The following is a 21,742-nucleotide window of genomic DNA, read 5'->3' on the forward strand; positions in this document are numbered from 1 at the left end:
GTTCAACCTCTAAAAGACTCCACTTATAACTGATTATTACTCAACATCATTAAGCATTATGCCATAGGTCCATGTGTTCAATTCTAGCCTGAATTTTGGGAGCTTTAAACCTAAAGATGTTACATTGTGAATATAACAATTAATATGGGAATAGTAATTTTAATTATACAAACATTTAAAAAAATAAATCCAAAATGTAATTAACTTCTTCACTAATTTTTCTTTGAACAAGGAGGAAAAAAGGGGCGATGCAGAAGGATAGGTGGCTTGAAGTCTGCAATAAACAGTGTCTGATAAAAAATTGGTATTATATTTAATTACTTATTGCATAAAATAATAAAATGTTATTGCTTAATTGTTTTGGATATTTTTTTTTTTTTTTAGTATTATAAAAAATACATAACTTTATAAAATATTTATTGATTTCTTTTTTTTTATTTTTAGAAAAATAAAATAATTTTTTATCTGGTGTCGTTTGCTGCTGACTTTGTGATGCCTATTCTTCTGCATCACTGGAAAAAGAAATGCATAAATATATTCATCAGCAAATTTCATTTTAATGTTTCTATACAAAGAACAGACGTCTCCACCTTTTGTAGTATAAAATATGGCCATTTTTGTTATGCAGCCTTCTCTTTTGATCTTGATTTAGCTAATACTGATTGTGCAGTTCTTCTATGACCATGTTGGCTTCTGTCAATCTATGTTCCAATCTTTCCAATGGCAGTCTGTTTTAATCCAGAGATTCTTAGCACCCTCAACTCTATTATTAATCCTGTTGATTTCTTGGGTGGTGATTCCAAAGTGGCTAGGAACTAAATTCAACGGTTAAGGTATGACTGTGCAACACAAAAAGTACTACGACTACATACACCTTCATCTGAGGTCTAAAAGCAAAACCGCAGTTACAATTCTGATGGAATACCAGTACACCGATGACAACTGTGTGGCGTCCATCTTGAAAGAATGCCTACAGCAGATTTTGAATGACAGGAGAAGTTTCACCAACACTGCCTGTGGAGTATTCTAGACATCTGAGAGGACTATCGTACCAACCCCAGCATCCTTCAGGTGGATAACCAGCAGCATTGAAGCCATTATCATTAGGAACCAACTGAGGGAGTTGGGCCATGTCGTCAAGATGTCATTCCCGGCTGCCGAAACAACTCTTCTATGGGCAGCTAAAAGAAGGAAAACGCAGTTGAGGAGGCAAGAAGAAGCGATACAAGGATCTTTTAAAAGCAAACTTGTGGCATCAATACATACAGATGGGAGACTCAGGCCAAGGACAGGCAAACCTAGAAGCAGACCACCGCTGAAGGAACAGCTACCTTTGAAGCTAACCTCATGCAAACCTCGAGGAAAAGAGGAGGAAGAGAGTAGAACCCTCAAAATGGGAATAAAACTACCTGCCCTCGCTGTGAAAGGCAGTTTAAGGCCAGAATGTCCTTGTCAGCCACCTCTGCACATGCGAAACCCAGAACATGAACACCATCATTACTGCTGAGAAAGATTCAGGGATATGTGCTGATAGATTATTTGCCCACAGATCTAGGTGTATGAGTAGATGAGCATTGGCTCAATAGAGCTCATCTGCCCTTCTACAGATTTTGTTTTTAGCCCTGTTGGGTACCTACACTTCCATCTATATCTGACATTGCTGTTGACTTTGTAATACACTAGATCATGGCAGGTAATGTTATCAACTTCGAAAACAATTCAGATAGATTATCTCAAATTACCATGAAAATCAGTGCCAGATAGCTCAACATTATACAGGCATGAGAAAGCAAAACTCATAAAAAATTCTGAAAGATCAAACCACGATTTTCTACCTGTTAAAGCATGAGAATTCCAACTGGAACTAACATGTTCAAAGCACTTGAAGAAAAAAAAGGAGATGGATAAAAAAAGGAGATATTAATATTCAGTACATTGAATATTCTAATGTATGTAATACCTTATGTCACCGAATGAAAGAATAAGGAATTTCATTGAGGAGGAACAACTAAAACATTGAGAGAAAACAAAAGTTTTAAAGTCACTAAAGAAAGTATCTTGGGAAAAACATCATATCATTGAAAAAAGACTATATCATCTTCACAGCTGACTTAAACTCAATAATCAGAAAATGTGAATAGTTCTACACTGAGGTCTACATAAATAATTAGGAAACCTGAAGATCAACCCTTTACAAACCATGCTGTTACACTACCCCAACGTTAATACTAACGTCCAAAGTACAGTCTGCAATCAAACGACTAAAGGGAGATAAATCTTCAGAAAAAGATGTAATTATGGCAGGCATACTCCAATATGGGGTTGAACCATTCGTAGAGATTCTCACTAGATTATACAAAAAATACCTTAATAAAAGAAAAATGCTTAACAACTGGAAGAACACATGAGTTGCCATCCTCTACAAGAAAAGAAACCTGAAAGATGTTAAAAACTACAGGCCAATAAGCCTATTTTCTATTGTTTCCAAGGTATTTTCCCAAATTCTCCTGAAAAGGATGCAAGAAACACTTGACAGAAACCTACCCAGAGAACAAGTTAGTTTCCGAGCAGGATTTTCTACTATGGACCACATTCAAGTTGTAAACCAACTCCAAGAGAAAGCTAATAAACATAGTATACCACTTTGTTTCACCTTTGTTGACTATGAAAAAGCGTATGACTCCATCAAATTCATCCCTATGTTCACAGCTTTGAATTGTTAAGAAGTTGACAGTGCTTACATGAACTTTTTTCAAGATCTGTATGATGGAGCAACAGCAACTTTAAAACTCTTACAGGATAGTGAAAAGATCATTATAGAAAGAGGTGTTAGACAACAGTTCAAATGTCTTTACATCCTGCCTGCAAGATTCAGTGATCCATAAAATTCACTGGGAAGGTAGAGGTGCCAATATAAATAGAGAATATCTTGCTAATTTTGAATTTGCCAACGATGTTATTGTTACAAGTCATGTATCTCAACAATTATTATTATTTACTCTTATTCACCTCAAACAAGGCATATTGCTATGTGGATATAAGAGGTTGCTATTTGGAATCATCTACAAGGACATCATGTAGGGAGTTGAGCTGCAAGATTTCTGTTCACATTACATTAAAATTTCTGCATGTTAGTACATTCAGAAAAGTAGGAAACTGAGATAGAAGTTCTAAAGTCTAGTAGACATGATAGAAGAAACTATTAGAGTAGAAGGTTTTCCGGCATTGTGGGACTTATACAGTGAAGGGGTAGGATTCTGTTGCTTGTTAGGTTAGTTGGGGGTATTTATGTCAAAGGGAGGGCACAAGTACTACAAGTTTATCAGCAGATATTTCATTATAATACTTGTAAAACAGGCACAAGGATGCAACGCTATGGCTATGGGATGGCGGTGGAGCTTAGTTGGTACGGCAAGATCCATTAGATTTTAGAGTTATTTGAACGCTGTCTAATGGTAAATACAGCAGCACAAGTGTGGCAATTAAGAGATTCTTAATGACATTTACAATGCCAGCTGTATAGTTTGTCTAAAACTGTGCACTGGAAAAACCAAGGCCATGTTCAACAAATATATCACAAAAGCACCAGTCAGAGTGTCGAAAGTTAAAAACTACATTTGCTTAGAGTGGAAGAGAAGCACTTACAATTGTTTTTTTTCTGACATATACCCCCAAGACCTACTGCTAAACAGGATATTCAGTTTTTTACAGATTGTCCAGTGGAGATATTTGCACATTCCATTGTGTCACATTTTGTAATAGCCGCCCTTAGGTAGATGTGAGGTGGCTCACACTCTCTAATTCTGTGTCACAGAATCTGCACTTGTTACTACCGAGTCTACTCTTCTTTTTCAAAGTATTGGTCATCCAGCTTTGATTTTGGCCAGCCATTATCATTTGATTCTGATCATAGTGAAGCGATCCTCTCCAACCTCTCTACAGAGCCGTCCTTATCTGTATATTCCTTTCATAGTTAATCATGTTCCTTCGCTTTTTGTTTGATTTTATTTCAGTCAAAGTTCTCAGAAATCAAGGGGCTCCTCAACTGGGAGCCAACACTAGATCTCTGTATAAGATACATAGATATTTGGATATTCTATTAAAGTTCTCTTTTACCTCTTAAACATTGAGTTCATAAAATATTTGAGAACAAATTCCATTGACCATTAAAATATATCTTTCTTGTGGTCTCTTGGTATTACCGGATTCCAGGACAATAATACATCTAATCTGGTGGAGTATCCAGCTTTTTGCTGTTACTTAAGGTAACATTACTTTGAGGAGGTGCACTTGGAAAAGCCAGTGTGGATTAGTCATACTGAGGAGATCTTATTTGAACCTCGAATATTACATTATTTTGAACATTTAGTCAGGGTTTACTTGTAGGGAAAATAATCCTCATACCAGGTTGTTCTGACAAACTCCTGTACAGAGAAACTTTAAACACTTGAGGAAATGTGTCTAGGAGGTATTCAAGTTCTTTCCAACATGTGCCTCCTTATGGATTTACTTCAACTAGGGTTACCACATTCTCCCATATTACTATGTCAGGCTTAATAGCCCCATTTTCTAGGTATGTAGCTATGGGAATATTTTAGTCATAGTGGATGGTGTATGACTTATTTCCAACTGTTCTTTCTGGTAAACATGTTCCCAAGGTTTGCTACAACATGCATCTTATGGATTGTAAAATTCTTTCTCTTTTGAAATATGTTACATTATTCAAGCTTTGTTTTCTATTTAATAGAATAACTTATCATACAATGTGTTCATTAATTTAAAAAAAATGTCAAAATTATCAGATTATTAGACTTATGTAAAAAAAGCATCAATGTACACAAAAATAATACAAGTACGAGTATTGAGTAAAAATGAACCTATAAATAATCCTGCAGTCAAAAAATTAAGTTAAGGAGAGAAATAAGACTGGTGGTTTAATAATTTCTGCTTTAAAAATTGTCTTTAATTTTTACATTTGCATGTATTTATGATTTGTCAAAAGTAATAAACTGTAACAATGGAAATCCCTTCAAGGGAATTCAATGAAATCTTACCAGGGTGTCTTCAATTAGCTCACTTTAGAAAAATCTATGCTTGGAAGAGTTATCTCCCTTGCATAGTTTGTGCATTTGCTTATTGCCTGTTGAGTTACGTTTTTGTCCAAGTATGTGTAACTTCATTAAATAGTAGCTTGTATTAATGTCTGTACCTGTTTTTGATGACTTAAAAAAGTCTTTTACTTTAATGTTTCTCTTTAACATTTTTACCATTAATGTAGTTTGCTTGAAGCATTTTCTAGTGGAAAGACAATACAATGCAAAGATGTATGCATAGATACAAACTGAAGCAAATTAAAACATATTACAGTTGAGTAAGCTATACAGCTTCACCTTTTATTAATATCTACTATTATATAAAACAAACTTTGTGTTCCCTATGGACTCGAAAACAGGCCGATTTTTATGAAATTTCACACGAAAGTACTTTGTGTTTTTAGATAGGCTTTGTATCAGAATGTCTTTGATAAGAATTGATAATCAAAACAATTCGATTAAAGAAGGAGCAGGCGATTTCAACCTTATACAGCCTAACATCACAAGTCAACTTGAGAAGTTTTATTACCACACAAGCTGTAAGGCCCAACATATAAAATCAACAGTAGGTTCTTTGATATGACAGGGATATGTTCGAAATGACTGTTTCTGGTTAAATTGCACTATAGTACTTGACTTTTTCATTTAAAATTTAAATTCAAGCATTATCACTGCATAAGCAGTAAGGTCTGGCATATATAATCAACAGTAGATTCTTTGATGTTTATAGCACAATTGAAGCATGATACTTGATTTTTGCATTTTAAACTTTAATGCAAGCCATTATATATAAAAATAATTTTATAAAATCAACAGTAGGTTCTGAACAGTGCAATGTAGACTACAATGTATTATGAAATAAGCCACTGCAAGAGGCATGCTAGCGTTCTCTCGGTGCACTGTGACAGATCCTCACTTAGAACAGCAATCAATCGATTTTATTGAAAAACAATAAAAATATGGGAGTGTGAAACATTTGTTGATCATCATTCAATCCTGGGTAACATAGGGTCTCTCTGTTCGTACAATATATATATATATATTTGTAATATTTTATATTTTCTGCAAAGCTGCATAAGTTTAAAATTAACCCCTCATATACATGTTTGAACTGAATCTAACACATATCTGACAAAGGGAAAATTTTTCCAAAATATAAAATATGGAACTTCTATCTGACTACGCTAACACAAGTAAGAACACAATGCAAGTATAAAACATAAGAAAATAAAAATCATATATTGTGTCAATAAAAGGGGAATCTCCATAGCTTATTGCATGTTTGTTATATATCTTAATTTACATCAGTTTGTGTCTATCCGTTACACCTCATTGTATTGCCTTCTATAAATTTCGTTTGTAAATTTTTATCATTATTTCTTATCTCTGACACAATTTACTATCTAATCTGTTGCCAAGGTTGCTGGGAAAATGTTAAAATCATTCCATCACTCCAGAAAGCTCTTGATTTCTGATGCAATCCTCTACCTATATAATAGTCAAGATGGTCATTGCCAATGTGCTCCTTACTGTCATGTATCCTTAAATCAATTAATTCTACAGTTCAATTAAAGTTATAAGTTATATTGCTGGATTGCTTTTTAAATTTTGAAAAATGACTTTAAACATTCAGTGCATAATCACTACATTTTTTTCTTACATTCTTAAATATTTTTTTATAATTGAAAATTGCTCTAGACAAAGCTAAAAAAAATGAAATATAATTATCACCAAGACAGGTCAGATCAATAAGGGTTTAAAGACCCCAGCTGACAAGAGTCAATGAGAAAAACAAAAGGAACAGGTTTCAGTCGACCTTTGTAAAAAAAAACAAAAAAAACTATAAAATAACCAACTTGTTCAGATTTTCATGGATTTTCACCAGCAAGATTTATTTTTATGTAGAGTACACATGTGTGTGTATATATACTAGCAGTTCAGCCCGGCTTTGCTCAGGCCCTATGTACTATTCAGAACTTTATGTGCATATGTATATAATATATTAAAAGGTTTGACTCATGTCCAAGTAACCTACATGTAAAATTTCAAGTGTTTAGACCTAAAATTGGCAGAGGAGTTTGGTAGAGTCTGCAAAGGTCAACTCTTTCAACTTTGATCTCTTGGCAGCCAAATTTTCGCCCTAAAACTGATTAAAAAATTTGCTGCATGTCTGAATACCTTTTATGTAAAATTTCAAATGTTTAGACCCAAAATTGGCTGAATAGTTTGCTAGAGACTGCAAAGGTCAAATCTTTTGAACTTTGACCTTGACCCCTTGGCAACCAAATTTTAGGCCAAAAACCGATTAAAAAGTTTGCCCTATGTCTGAATACACTTTATATAAAATTTCAAAAATTGGCTGAGTAATTTAGTAGAGACTGCAGCGGTCAAATTTTTAAAACTTTGATCCCAATTTGATTCGTTAACATTTATTGTTTTCGGTTCAAATCAAATTAAAAAGTTTGATCCATATTCAAGTAATTTACATGTAAAATTTTAAGTGTTTAGACCCAAAATTGGCGGAGGAGTTCGGTAGAGTTTTCAAAGGTCAAATTATTGAACTCGGACCCCTTGACAGCTAAATTTCTGGCCGAAAACTGATTAAAAAGATTTTCCCAAATTTCAATACACCTTATGTCAAATCTCGAGTCTTTAGACTGAAAATTGACAGAGTAGTTTGGTAGGAAAATGTACACACACAGACACACACACGCAGACAGACAATTTCACTTATATATAATTTCATTAAATAAAATAGACGTTCTTTGTATATTAATTCTATTTTCAATCTTTTCCAACTTTCACATAACAGTCTTCACTTCTGGTTGGAACTGGCTGATGTAATCATCATATTCATCATAAATCTGAATACTTTCCAATCCTTCAGGATTCATCTTTGGGGATAAATTAGTCTAACTGGTTTTGAATTATTTATATAATTTTTTTTCCTCTTCTCTTTTCCAATTGGTTAATTATTTTATTTATTTATTTTATTCTTTTTTTCATTGGTTAAAATTAATAGCATCCTGAAATGTTTGCAAAGCTATTAAAATAAAATAACCTTACAAATGTTTCAAAATGTTATTACTATTGGTAAAGTTTATTTTATTAATGGTAGGTTTTTAAAATTTTTTATTAGTAATGCTTCTAGTATTTCGTTTATTACTAGTTTGTTCAAGAATAGATGTGTTGTCAACTAAAATCTTTCTATATTTGGGACATAAACTTTACCAATAATAATAACATCCTGAAGTGTTTATAAGGTTACTTATTTTAAAAGCTTTGCAAACATTTCAGGATACTATTAATTTTAACCAATGGATAAAAACATAAAATAAAATAAATAAATAAAATAATTAACCAATGAGAAAAGAGAAAAGGAGAAAAAAAAGTATATAAATTATTCCAAACCATTTAAATTAATTTATCCCTGAAAATGAATCCGGAAGGATTAAAAAGTACCCGAACTTATGATAAATATGATGATTGCATTAGCCAGTTCCTGCCAGAAGTGAAAACTGTTATTCGGAAATTGGAAAGGATCGAAAATAGAATTAATAGACAAAGAATGTCTATTTTATTTAATGAAATATGCCTTAGAGAAAAAATGCTGGCTATATATATATATATATATATATATATATATATATATATATATATATATATATTTCTCTCCTGGAGGGGAGATTAAAACTCGCTGCTATGGTTTCAAATGATTGGAAATAACAGCAAGGGGAGATTTGATTCCAAATATTTCTCATATGTTATATCTCTCCTCTTTTGGAAACAGGGTATGATTATGAATATCTCCAGTATGAAATAATCCTTATACACTATGAATTTTATTTTATGTATGAAACCCAAGGATATAACATAGGAATATTCGAAATCAAGTCTCTTGCTGTTATTTCAGATCATTTGAAACCATAGCAGCAAGCTTTAGATTTCTCTTCATCAAGGCCAGAGGTTTTGGGTATATATATATATATATATATATACACACACCGGTAGCCAACTTGAATATTAAAATGCTCATATCTTTAGTTCTATGGGATGAAACTACAAGAAAATTTGCAGGCTTTTTGAAGATTGTAATATTATTCTATAGTTAAAATTTCATGACAATTAGTAAACAAGAAAAAAAAAAATAAATAAAAAACCCCAATAAAATATGCCCAAATTTGCCTGGAGGAAATGCATGGCGGGTAACTAAAAACTAGGATTGGAAATTGTGAAAACAGACATGGGTTCAGTTTTTGTTATTTGTTGTTTTCAGTGACTTATGCCCAGAACTCAACTGAGTATTGATATAGGTTAATTGCTGGTAGTTGTCTAGAATTCCCCTCTATATTAAAACAAAAAACAAAAAAAACTACATAAAAATCTCTATGATGCAAGTATCCATGATGATACAAAAATATCATATTCCGAAAATGATGTAAATTAATCAAGTAGTTTTATTTTTATAAAGAAAATCAATTTTAATCTATTTAAACCGATTAATGGTAAATCGTAGGCATTACAGGGCTGATCTTGCAAGTTTTAATTATTGTTGAGTTATCTGCCTTTGTTTCTTGTTTACTCATAAAATTGGATTTTCTTAGTTAAAAATGAAACTACTTGACCAATTTACGTGAATTTTGGAATATGACATTTTTGTTTCATGAACAGTACGTACATAATACAGCTTTTAAATCATTTTATTTATCTTTTTTTTAATATAGGGAAAATTCTGGACAAGAACTGAATCATTTTTATGTGGAATACAGTGAATTCATTTATAGTCGACTTATTGACTGAATTGCCATTATAGTTACAGAGCAAGTGTCTCATATTTAGAATTATTGTTTCCTCTGTATAATTAGGAATTCTTTTTTTTATCATTTTTAAATGTGATTTTTCTTTTATTTTCTCTTAGGATGGCCCCTGAAGTTATTGTTTGTGAAGCCATCAAGGATAATCCGTATAATTACAAAGCTGACATTTGGTCACTGGGTAAGTTTAAAAATACAATCAATGGTTTTTGGTTGTTTTTTTTATTACAAAATAGTTTCCTTTCTGTGGGACATATTGGCGTGGAACTGCTTTTCTGTAGATGGCAACATTGTCATCTTCAAATCTAATTTCAACAAATGCTTGTCATAAGCTATCTCTACGTAATCAAACTTAACATCATTCCATTAATTCTATAAAATTCTTCATCTTCTGACAGTCATTCCATCTCATTAACCCTTATCCTTGAGAGATTTCTGGGCTCTATAAGTAGTGACTCATTAGAAAAAATATTTATATATATATATATATATATACCCAACCACGCGTTGCTGTTGCTCAGTTTGTTAAAATGGAACACATTCCTCAAGGAAAATTGCATTTTGTATTGTTTATTTACTTTTATTATTTTTTACAAATTTTTTTATCAAGAAAAGTTGTTTTTTTTTTCCCCCAAGGAAAGATGAATTTTTTTACCATAAATTGTTAGGTGAAATTTTTTTGTTTTTCAGGAAAACTTGCACTTTTTTTTTTTTTTAAAAGAAAGTTGGCAGTAAACGTTTCTTTTTGAAAACAGAATTTTTATAATAAAAAGAAAAGATGAATGCTTTATATGAACACTGTAAATAGTAAAAATGCAAAAGGGAATAGTAGAGAAATTTTTTTTTTTTTTTTTCAAGAGAATGTACAAATTATTTTTTTGTCAACAGATGTTAAGAAAATAAACAGAAAAAATACTCCCATCATTAATTAATTATGCAAAAAAATAAATAAAATTTTGATTTAGTGTTTCAACATTTGAACAACACTCGGCGGAATCTGATGATTGCTGCTCGAACCCTAACCATAATTGGAATCCCGGGGGGAAGGTGGGGGGGGGGGAACGAGTCAGATTCTGCATGAGTACCATTCTTTTTAATTTCGTCTTTTGTTCAATTTTTTGAGTGGGCTATCAGCGATTGCAAACTAACAAATTTAACCAAAATGCAAAAAATTCAACAATTAAATAATTTTAATAAGTGCTCAGCTTCTAATACAAATCCTAGTAAATCAATCCCCCTTATTGGAAACACTCAAGGGCAGGACGAAACCAAATTATTACCAGTATGTTTGGGAGAGGTTCTATTTTTTCTTTTTTTTTTTTTGTTTCAATATTTTAAGCAGATTTGACACTCAGCTACCAGATTTTTAGGGGTCGCTCGGTTTCTAATATAACGTAAGTAGATCTATATGTTTATAACTTACGATAAAACTTACGGAGTATGCACTGTTTTACGGTTTTATAAAAATGGAATGGAAACTTAAATTTCGCTGTTTTAATCATTTTTTTTAATTGTGCCCCCCCCCCAACGAATATAATCAAAAGAATAACATTCAACAATTGTACTTTATATATATAAAACAGGAAATATTTAAAAGAAAAAAAAATAATTAACAAAAGGGATATAATTCTATTTTTAAACAAAAAAAGTCAGTTTGGTGTATCTTTTTGTTATTTTTTACATAAGTCCAATTTACCGTTCACATTGAAAATGTCGACATTTATAGGTTGTCGGGTACATTTACAATGAATAAACACTCTAAACTACCTATGTTAAGAACGGCTCCCGGAATAGACACCCCCAAGCTCCCCATGTTAAGAACGGCTCTCGGAATAGACATCCCTAACCTTGTTAGCATACCCGAAAACCTATAAAAATTTACATGTATGTGAACGATGAGTTGGTTGAATGTAATGTAAAAATGTACCGAATTTAAAAGGGAACGAAATTTAAATTTCCATTCCATTTTTAAAACAACTGTAAAGCAGAGCATTCTCTGCAAAATTTACTTAGGTAAGTTAGCTTAGTGTATTAATGTTGTTATTTTTTAAGTAAAAATAATATTTAGGTTTGGATATAAATTCCTAAACTCATTTCACACTAAATAATTTAGGTGACTGAAATAGGAATCTAATTGGATCTTTAATTTCCTGAATAGTAAAAAGATGATCCACAATGGTTGATTTGCAGCAAGACTGGAGTTTAGTTGGAAAAATAATCTCTAACCCTTTATTACATGAAAGGAACAAAACTCCCTAATCACCGTTATGTTACTATGCCAACAATATAAATGCAATGATATCTGTATTTCATAAGTTAATAGTTTTAAATTAGCAGAACTTTTTTTTTTTTTTTAAATATAAACAATATGAAAACAACTTTTTTAAAAAAGGAATAAACACTTTTTATACATATTTTTTTAAACAATATATACAGAACTTTTAAAATTTTTCAACTATTTTAAAAGAATAAACAGTTTTTTATTCGTTTTAAACAGAACTATTTTTGGCGCTCCTACACTATTGGGATGAAATTTTGGAAATCGTAATACTGAATTTTATATGAAAAAAAATGGCATCTACGTTTTCCTCGTATTTTTAAGATGATTATACCCCAAAAATTATGAAAATCGATAAGGTAGAAAATTATTTATTAAAGAAAATAAGAATAGAATTTTAAGAAAACGATTGTATTTGCTTATGTAAGACACAGTAGAGTTCAAAAGTGAGATAATTTTCCATTTCGATATAAAAAATGGCTGCAATTTTTCACCTGTCCTCAACGATTGACAATAAGACATAAATGCGGGAATACCTCAGGGGTCTATCCTTGGACCTCTATTATTCCTGATATTCATAAATGACCTCCCTGATAAAATTGTTTCGGAGATGGGTATATTTGCCGATGACACCACTCTCTATAACAGATATGAGGAGGAAACAAATGAACACATATCCAAGGAAATGGCAGAAACACTAGAAGATGACCTCCAATCTGTAGTGGAATGGGGACAAAAATGGTTGGTCACATTCAATGCTGCTAAGACTAAGATTGTTTCTTTCAATAACTACAAGAAACCTTCTCTACCACCAATAGCAATGGCCAAGAACACATTGCCTGAAAGTACTTCTTGTAAACTCCTCAGCCTAACGTTTACAGGGAATATGAACTGGAATAGATACATTGAGAGCATTGCCAAGGCTGTTGCAAAGAAGGTTGGCTCCCTCTACCGTGCTAGAAAGCTATTTACGCCTGAAAGTATTCTGTACCTCTATAAGGCCACCATTCGCCCATGTATGAAGTACTGCTGTCACATCTGGGCTGCTGCATCTGTTACTTGTCTCTCGCTCCTGGACAGGGTTCAAAAGAGAGTCGCCAACCTGATAGGTCCTGAACTGTCATCTAGGCTTCAGCCTCTGTCCCATTGATGAGATATTGCATCCCTCTGTCTGTTCTACAAATATTTTAATGGTGAATGCTCTGATGAACTGCAAACACTTGTACCTCCTCGATGTAACTACCCCCGACAAACCCGACAAGCCACTAAGTCTCACCCCTTTACAGTAGAGATCCCTAGGTGCAAGAAAGCCTTTTACTCCAATAGTTTCTTCCTCAGAACTGCAGGTCTTTGGAACTCCCTTTCGTGATTCTGCTTTCCGAACTGTACTGATATGCAGAAGTTCAAGTGTAATGTGAACAAACATCTTTCTACCCCCCCCCCCTTCATAGTGTCCCTGCAAATTATGTCCCTGATAGTAGCCCCCTGCTTCAAAGTGGCACTATGCCTTGTTTGGGGTGAAAATTGAATAATAAAAAAAAAATTACAGTTGTTTAGTTTAATAATTCAGTAATATTCAGGTAGTTTCGGCTGCATAATTTGGAAACTAACATTGTAATGTATTAGGATTAACAAAAAGGAAAAAAAAAATCAGTAGAAACCATTGTTTTTTCTCTGAAAACTCCATTTATTGACTACAAAATGTCGTTCTGATAGTATAGAAGGACTCCCTCTTTAAAAAAAGTTTTAAACAATATAAACCTTCTTTTTTTTTAATTATATTTTCACCAATATAAACATTTTTTTGTAGTTTTTATGTTTTTTAAGAATATAAATAGAACTTTGGTGCTAATGTATTTTTGGTACCGCGCTATTTATTTTGCAGGTTGTATTCAAGTTTCACAATATCTTTTTATCATTAAATTATTAGGTGGTAGCATAGTTACAAAACGCCCTCCCTCCTTATGTTAAGAATAATAATGTTATTATTTTAGCATGGTTCAAAATAATAATGTTATTATTTTAGCATGGTACCATAAACACCAAAGTACCAAACTTTTTATAATTTGACATGGTAAATTTTTACTTGGTTTCCATCTTGCAACTTTTAATGGTTTTCGGATATGTTGAAAACGAATATTGCATTAAAATTTTCTGCAAATAAGTAGTTTTATGAATATTGAGCAATATAATTTTTGATTTATTTGTGGTGGCCATAGTTTTTAACTTTTAATTTTATACAACAAAATAGATTTTTTTTCTTATAATTTTGAAAGAAATATTTTTCAATTTTAATTTTTAACAAACAATACATTTTTTACATTTTAATTTTGAAAGAAGGAAAAAGTAAGAAATTTCAATTTTTTGAAAAAAATTTGAAAATAATTGAAAGAGAATACATGTTAAAATTAATAAACTGCAATAGAATACTGATGTGATTTAATAATAATCACGTGATTCAATTTTGAATTAGAAAACAATCACATTACTTAAAATTATAAACAGTTCTATTTATATTATATTAAAATAAAAAGATTTTCATAGTTTACAATTATAAAAAGTTCTATTCATATTTAAATTTGTTTTATATGTTCTGATAATTTAATATTTATCATTAATGTTTACATTATTTTCATGGTAACGTAACGGTGACTACAGGAATTTAGTTCCTTTTAAGCGATGAAGGGTTCAAGATTATTTTTCCACCTAAACTCCAGTCTTGCCAGCCTGCTGTGGTGAGACCGAAAGTTCCATTTAGTGATGTCACGTGACGGCAGGTGGTGATAAATATATGCCCCCAAATAAAAAACATGGCTACATCGTTACAAAGAAAACCACCTATTTATTAAAGAAAAATTAAGTGTAATGTTATGATTAAAAAGAGATATATAAAAACACGCATGGGTACAGTAAACATATTATACCAAAATGTAGAAGCAATCGGTCCAGTGGTTATTTAGACTATTAATAACTAACAAACCAAGAATTAGATTTTTATATATATAGATATATATCCTTAATGAATGAAAGATGATTCTATTTGAATTCCCATCTTCCACCTGCTGATTTATCTTCTTTCCATGACGGGAAGATGTGACATAAGGAGCACTCTAGCCTGCAAAAAATTCTTGGGTAGCCCAGTTAACATACCATGGTAGGGGTACCTTGGTGATTAGCAATAAACTAACCCCTTCTGAAAGAAAGACAGCAAAACCTGGGAGGGTGGACCTTCTAGAACAGCACAGGACCAGCGACATACCGCAGTCAGCTGAGAAGAGGTAATTTTAAAAAATGGTTTAGACTCTGCTGGCTTTGGCACCAAGGAAAAATAAATTCTCTGAAATAGTTTTATTATAACAATTGTTGAACTTATGGCAGTTTATAGTTAGCAACAATTTTTTTTTTTTTTACATGATAGTCACCACTTATCAAGGCCTGGAGGCCACTCGGGGATAAGGGTTATTGCATGTACAGTAATCAGTGGGATAGTATCGTAGTAATCATTAGTATTGGAGATTTGATAAAGTGTCTTACTTAAAGAGACAGTTCATCATGAATTTGTTTATGTTGGACTTGAAAATATCTAAGTTGTAGTCAGGTGGGAAACAAGCCTGCACTTCGAAGAAAGAAGCTTTGTTCATGGAATCTACATTTTGATTTTGACACAGATAAAGAGTGGGGAAAATTTTTGACAGTGGTTTCAGTTAAATGGGTGTTTATCATGAAATATTGGCGAGGGGGGACCAGAGATTGGAGCTCAGATGAGCACTTGCTATAGAAATAACGATAAAACAAAGACAGGCTCGCAATGTCTCTTCTGTGAGACAGAGGTTGCAGGGAAGAGAAAAAGGCATCCCCCACTAAGCCACAAAGTCTATTTTGTACTCTGTCAAGGTAGGATAGGCTGTTTTTTTAGCAGCTCCAGCCCATATGTGGCAGCAGTACTCCATCCTTGGGCATACTTGGCTTTTATATAGATAGAGAATTGCATCAGCAGTGAGATATCTTCTGGAGCGATAGAAGGATCCTACCATTTTTCCAGCGATCTTGGCAACAGACTTGATGTACGTGTTCCATTTCAGATCAGGAGTAAAGGTCAATCCCAGAAGCTTGTCAAAACATGGAGCCTCCCCAAGACGAGAGCCATCCATTTCAATTGATGCCAGATGGGGGATCAGAGCATTGATGATGGAAAGATAGGAGCATGGTTTTAGATGCATTAAAAGTAACCAGTCACCTCTTCCCCCACTGTACCACATTTATACCCCGGCAGGGTGAGAGCGACGTGGACGCCTCGATGCCAGCCAGTAAAAGGACCCTAACTCTAAAAAGCCAATCGCTTTTATAAAACTGGCCTCTTCTCCCCTCTCTCATATTGAAGATTACTTTTCCTTTTTTTTTCTCTGAACCACTTTTTTTTTCTCTATCCCATTATCTTAATCTTTTTCTTCTCTCGTGAACTCCTTTCTCTATCCTCTTATTTTATTCTTTTCATTTTCTATTTTCTTGTGACCCTCTTCTTCCTCTTTCATGACCATATCTCTCCCTAGGTTCAATTTATTTATTTATCTGTCCAACTAATTTATCACTGGCTTGGTGGTCTGGTAGTTAAATGCAACAGGTGGACCCAAATGACAACATCTCCCAGACACCAAAGCAGACCTTTTGAACCCAAGTCATTGTACCTGTCTCACTCAATTAGTAGTTAAAATTCATTTTTACCAAATCCAACTAGAAAAATAATCTCTTGTTCCACGAATCCTATTATCAGATTTTATATTTTCTTTTCATTGAAAAAGATACTATTTCTTCTCTGGTGGACAGAAATTTCATAAACATCTATTTTTCCTTGACCAAGTGTCAGCATGCCCCCCCCCCTGACCATACCTCATCCTCTCCCATCTTCATCTAGCTGTATAGGATATCTGGCACTGCCTGGGATCCCGTTACAATAAGAACCTTGTCAAAATACACCTGGAAAGGTCAGAGGTTACATAGCTAAAACATTGTGAAAATAACAATCCAAATAAGAACATCAGTCCGAACTGTCAAAGTAATACATATTATCAGTCCTCATTTAAAAAAATTTGGAAACTCCATTACAACCTGGACGGTTCATCAATTCTTGAATGGCTATGTCAAACCAATTTCTTGCATCAAATTCTATGGATGGTTGGTCTGAGATTTCTTTCCAAGTCAGATTTCAGTGGGTCAGTAGTGATAAAAACTAAAAACAGGCTTACATGACTAAAGTTATGAGTTTAGAAAAAGAGCGATTATTTTGTGGAATTAAAATTAGCAAAGAAAATTATAAATTTATTTATTCATGGCTTAAATCGCTTTCAAATCAGAAGAAAGTTTCATGATCGCTTTATAAAAAACAAACAAAACATGTAAGACAATCCTCATTGATGTATCAATTTCTGAGCATTTTATAGAGCTATCTAAAAAAATTTCTATGAAAAAGTAACAAGCTTAAAAATATGAATTTAGGCCACCTGTTATGCCAAAGTTCAAAACCATGAACTTGGTCAGTTTGTCATGCCAAAGTTTGAAAATGTGAATGTCATGCCAAAGTTTGAAAATGTGAATGTCATGCCAAAGTTTGAAAATATGTATTTGGTCAGTCTGTCATGTCAAAGTATTAAAATATTAATTTGGTCAGCCTGTCATACCAAAATTTGAAAGTAAAAATCTGTCACTGTCATGCTACAGTTGGTAACTGAATTTGTTAAATTAGTCAGGCTTAATTTTAAAACTATGAACTTGGTCAGTCAAGTAATTCCATAGTTTAAAAGTATGAATTAAGTCGGTCTGTGATGCCAAAGTCTGAAACTATTAAATTTGGTTAGTCTGTCATGTCATAGTTTGAAAATAATAATTTTGTTAGTCTGTTATGTTGAATATTGGAACTATGAATTTACTAACTAATGCTATAGTTTGAAAATATTAATTTGGTCAAATCTTTCCTGAAATAGTTTAAAATCAATTTATCATGCCAACATTTGAAACTCTGAATTTAGTCAGTCTGTCATGCCAAATTTTGAAAAATATGATATTAGTCAATCTGTCATGCTAAAATTTGAAAAATCATATATTGGTTAATCTGTCATCCCAAAATTTGAAAAATATGAATTTGTTTAATCTGTCATGCCAAAGTTTGAAAATATGAGTCCGGTCAGTCTGTGAAGCCAAACTTTAAATTGCCATTTTTAAATGCTATAGAATATCTATATAAAAGTGTCTGTCTTTATTTTGGTCAGTAGGTCCTGCCTTAGATTTGAAATCATCATATTATTAAATATGCTGATGGAATCAATATATTTTACAAATACCTGTTTTTGTACATTTTTTCAATCTAACAAATATCTGATTGAACAAAACCTAATGATAATTTCACATAAATTTTCTTTGAAAAATCTTTTAAGATTCATTAAAAAGTGGCCCCTCCTTGTTGCTGCTAGTGGTGCAATAAAGGAATTCTTTGGCGTTATTCACATTAATGATGTGTCATTATTGTAGTGAAAGCAATGAGTGTAACCTTGTTGCTCTTTTTGTAGTTTCTTGCAAGTTATCTGAAATAAAATGGACAGAATGATGTCATAGAAGGGTAGGGGGGAGGTCTTTGTAGTAAAAGATGGAAATCTTCAAAAGCATCTGCTACTTTTTCTACCTACCAAAATTTTCAGGCCACTTTTGGCAGCCAACGCAGGCAGCTGTTTGGATTCAGCATAATAGCGGCCATGAATGCTCAGCATTTTTTTTTTTTCTGCTTTATTGTTTTTAGTTTTTCTCCTTCTTTACAATTGGTTGATAAGTGTCGAAAAAAGGAATTCTGTTTGTTCTTTCTACTATGCATTGCAACTTGGCAAAATTGAATATGTTTGTCTAGCATGGAGAAGAATTTAGGTAACGTACCGATTTGTTATTTCTTTATTTCTAAGGAACCATTTTCCTTCTGGATATCTCTTCTCTACCAAAACAGGTAAATAGAAATTCTGATAGGTATTTAATTATTACTTCAATGTCTTAAATGTTTTGTTTTGACAGGAAATAGAAGATTTTACTTGTGCAAAATGTTTTTGTTTTTCTTTTCGAGAGCTCTTCATTTCTAGAGGCATGAAGAACGTTTTCTTCCTATTACAACATGTCATGTTGACAGGTTATAAATGATCAAAACATTCAACAGCGTTAATTACAAGAAAGATATCTCTTATGCTTTTGTTTTTTTTTTGTTTACTTATGTTCACCCCTAACAAGGCATATCGCCACTTGGACATAAGGGGCTACTATTTGCCTAGGAAAGATTAACAGGATGTTGGTTTATGTTATATTTAAACTTCTGCATATTAGTACAGTCAGGGAAGCAGGTAGCAGGAAGGGAATTCCAAAGTCTAGCTGTTCAAGGGAAGAAACTATTAAAACTTCTTTAAGTATCTCTTAGTTGAAGCAATTAAAAATTATATCCATACACAATCACAGAATATATAATAAGAATATCTATATTATAGTTCTCTTAATTAGTCGGTCTGTTTTACTTTTTCTCAGAAACTACTGAGCCGATCTGGCTGAAATTTTGTATGGAGCTTTATAAAGTGCAGCTAAGAACTAAGTATTATGGTATCCATTCAATGCATAGTTAGGGAAATGCAAAAATGAGCACAAATTTAATCATATTCAAACATCAGTTTAGCATAAAGCATTCATTCTAAGTCAACGGGCTATAACTTTTTCCTATTTTTAACAGGCTAAAAAGTTTAGTATTAGTGTAATAGTATTTAGTTGGTATTGCTCGAGAGTCTTTTTATTTTAATTTTCGTTTCACTTTTTTAAAACTGTATTTATTTAGTTTTATTCTTTATAACAAATTATCATTTTTTAATATAACATAAGTCAAATCTAATTGATATCCTTTAATGATGAAATCGTAAATTAAATCACATTGTTATAAAACTACTAGCACACTGCCCGGCATTACCTGGTGATAAAATACGCTTAAATATGGTATTTTAATTTATGCAAATTGTGTATTGATTATTATATTGAACCTAATATATAATAATGATTTCAAAAGGTTTAAAAAGAAATACAACTTGAGTGCCATCAACTAGAATCGAAGCCCAAAACATTTAGCTATTAGATAAGTATTGTATTAGTTACGACATTGAATCCGACGATTCTATATGGTAAAATCGTGCAGACGGCTCATCTAGATTTAAATGTAATTTATAAGATTAAAGTAAGCAAGAATGCTCGGACAGTTCAGAGTTTTATAATTATTAACATAATTAATTGTTGTTAAGGTAATGTTGATTTAATCTTATAAAATAATAGTGATGTAAAGAAAATAGTTTTTTGTGACATAACAGAAACATTTCTATGAAAGTATATTAGAATGTAAAAAAGAATATAATATAGATAGATTTGTATGAGTCGTTCTCTTTATAATTGTTTATTTTTGCAAAAAAAAAAAAACAAACTTACAGCCATTGAATTATAAGTGGTTTGCCATACTTATAGGTAAATGTGCACTGAACAGACACCATAATACTTACAGTTGAATTCAAATTTTGATATATCTTTTAATTTAAACACGAAACCCCCCCCCCAAAAAAAAAACAATTGGGACGCTGAAAACGTACACAGTAAAACAATACGTTTTATGGTCTCATTGATTATTTATTTGTAACACAATTTAAAAAAAAAACATATTTTTGGGGTTATTTATTTATGTTGGTAGTATCGAAGAAAATAATAATTTCTAAATAATAACATTAATATTTCAGTGTGCAGGTCAAATTCTGCAAAAGTAGCGATTTGTGTTTATTTGTTTATGCTGTTACGTGTTTATGTACACATGTGCAACCGGAAATCATAAACCGGATGTGGGTTACAACACCCGTTACAAGGTCATTTGAGTTTTATAATTATATAGATTAGATGTAAATAACTTTCAAAAACTTTGAATATTCTTGATACATGAAGTTTTGCTAATAATTTTAAAACCAAATTTAAATTTATTACCTTTTGATAATACTTTAATAAACATAAGGAGAGGTTAACAGAAGCAAAAATGGTAGCATATAAAATAAGAGGAGCAAATCAGACGATGTGCATTGAGAAAGGGTGAGAGTGATAGACACTCAGATATGTCACTTATAAAACTATAACTAATTATTGTTCAGGCAATATTTTAATCTTTATTTATAAAATTATTAGATGCAAATAGCTTCCAAAACTTATAATCTTTAAATACATGAAAGTTTGCTAATAACTTTAAAGCAAGAAAAGACCTTTATTCAACACTTTGAAATGCTAACAGATTACAAAGAAATTTATTCTCTTTTTCAACTATCAGAAGATTAAAATGCCTTTCTTGTTTACAAAGAAACAGGAATGCATTGTGGTTGATTTAATTTTATAATTACTTTTTAAAATTAAAATTTCCTTTTTTATGCTATTGAGTTTTTGATTTCAATAAATAATGAAGTCTGCAGAATATTTCAAAGTTACATTGGTGTTAGATAGAGACACACAGACACACTAAGTGGTCACAC

General features: G+C 32.0%; 1 protein-coding gene across 2 annotated transcripts in view; it reads left to right on the forward strand.

Annotated features, from left to right (window-relative positions):
• The window catches only part of LOC145283553 (serine/threonine-protein kinase 10-like), a 405,044-nt gene that overhangs the window by 141,435 nt on the left and 241,867 nt on the right, over nucleotides 1–21,742 (forward strand). For both annotated transcript variants that reach the window (XM_080132435.1, XM_080132436.1), the window contains exon 5: nucleotides 10,012–10,088. In XM_080132435.1, coding sequence (XP_079988561.1) covers nucleotides 10,012–10,088 — 77 coding nt within the window. The remainder of the gene's footprint in view (nucleotides 1–10,011; nucleotides 10,089–21,742) is intronic.

This window comes from Euprymna scolopes, chromosome 8, assembly GCF_053919585.1.
Source record: "Euprymna scolopes isolate OS-2025 chromosome 8, ASM5391958v1, whole genome shotgun sequence".
Taxonomy (NCBI): domain Eukaryota; kingdom Metazoa; phylum Mollusca; class Cephalopoda; order Sepiida; family Sepiolidae; genus Euprymna; species Euprymna scolopes.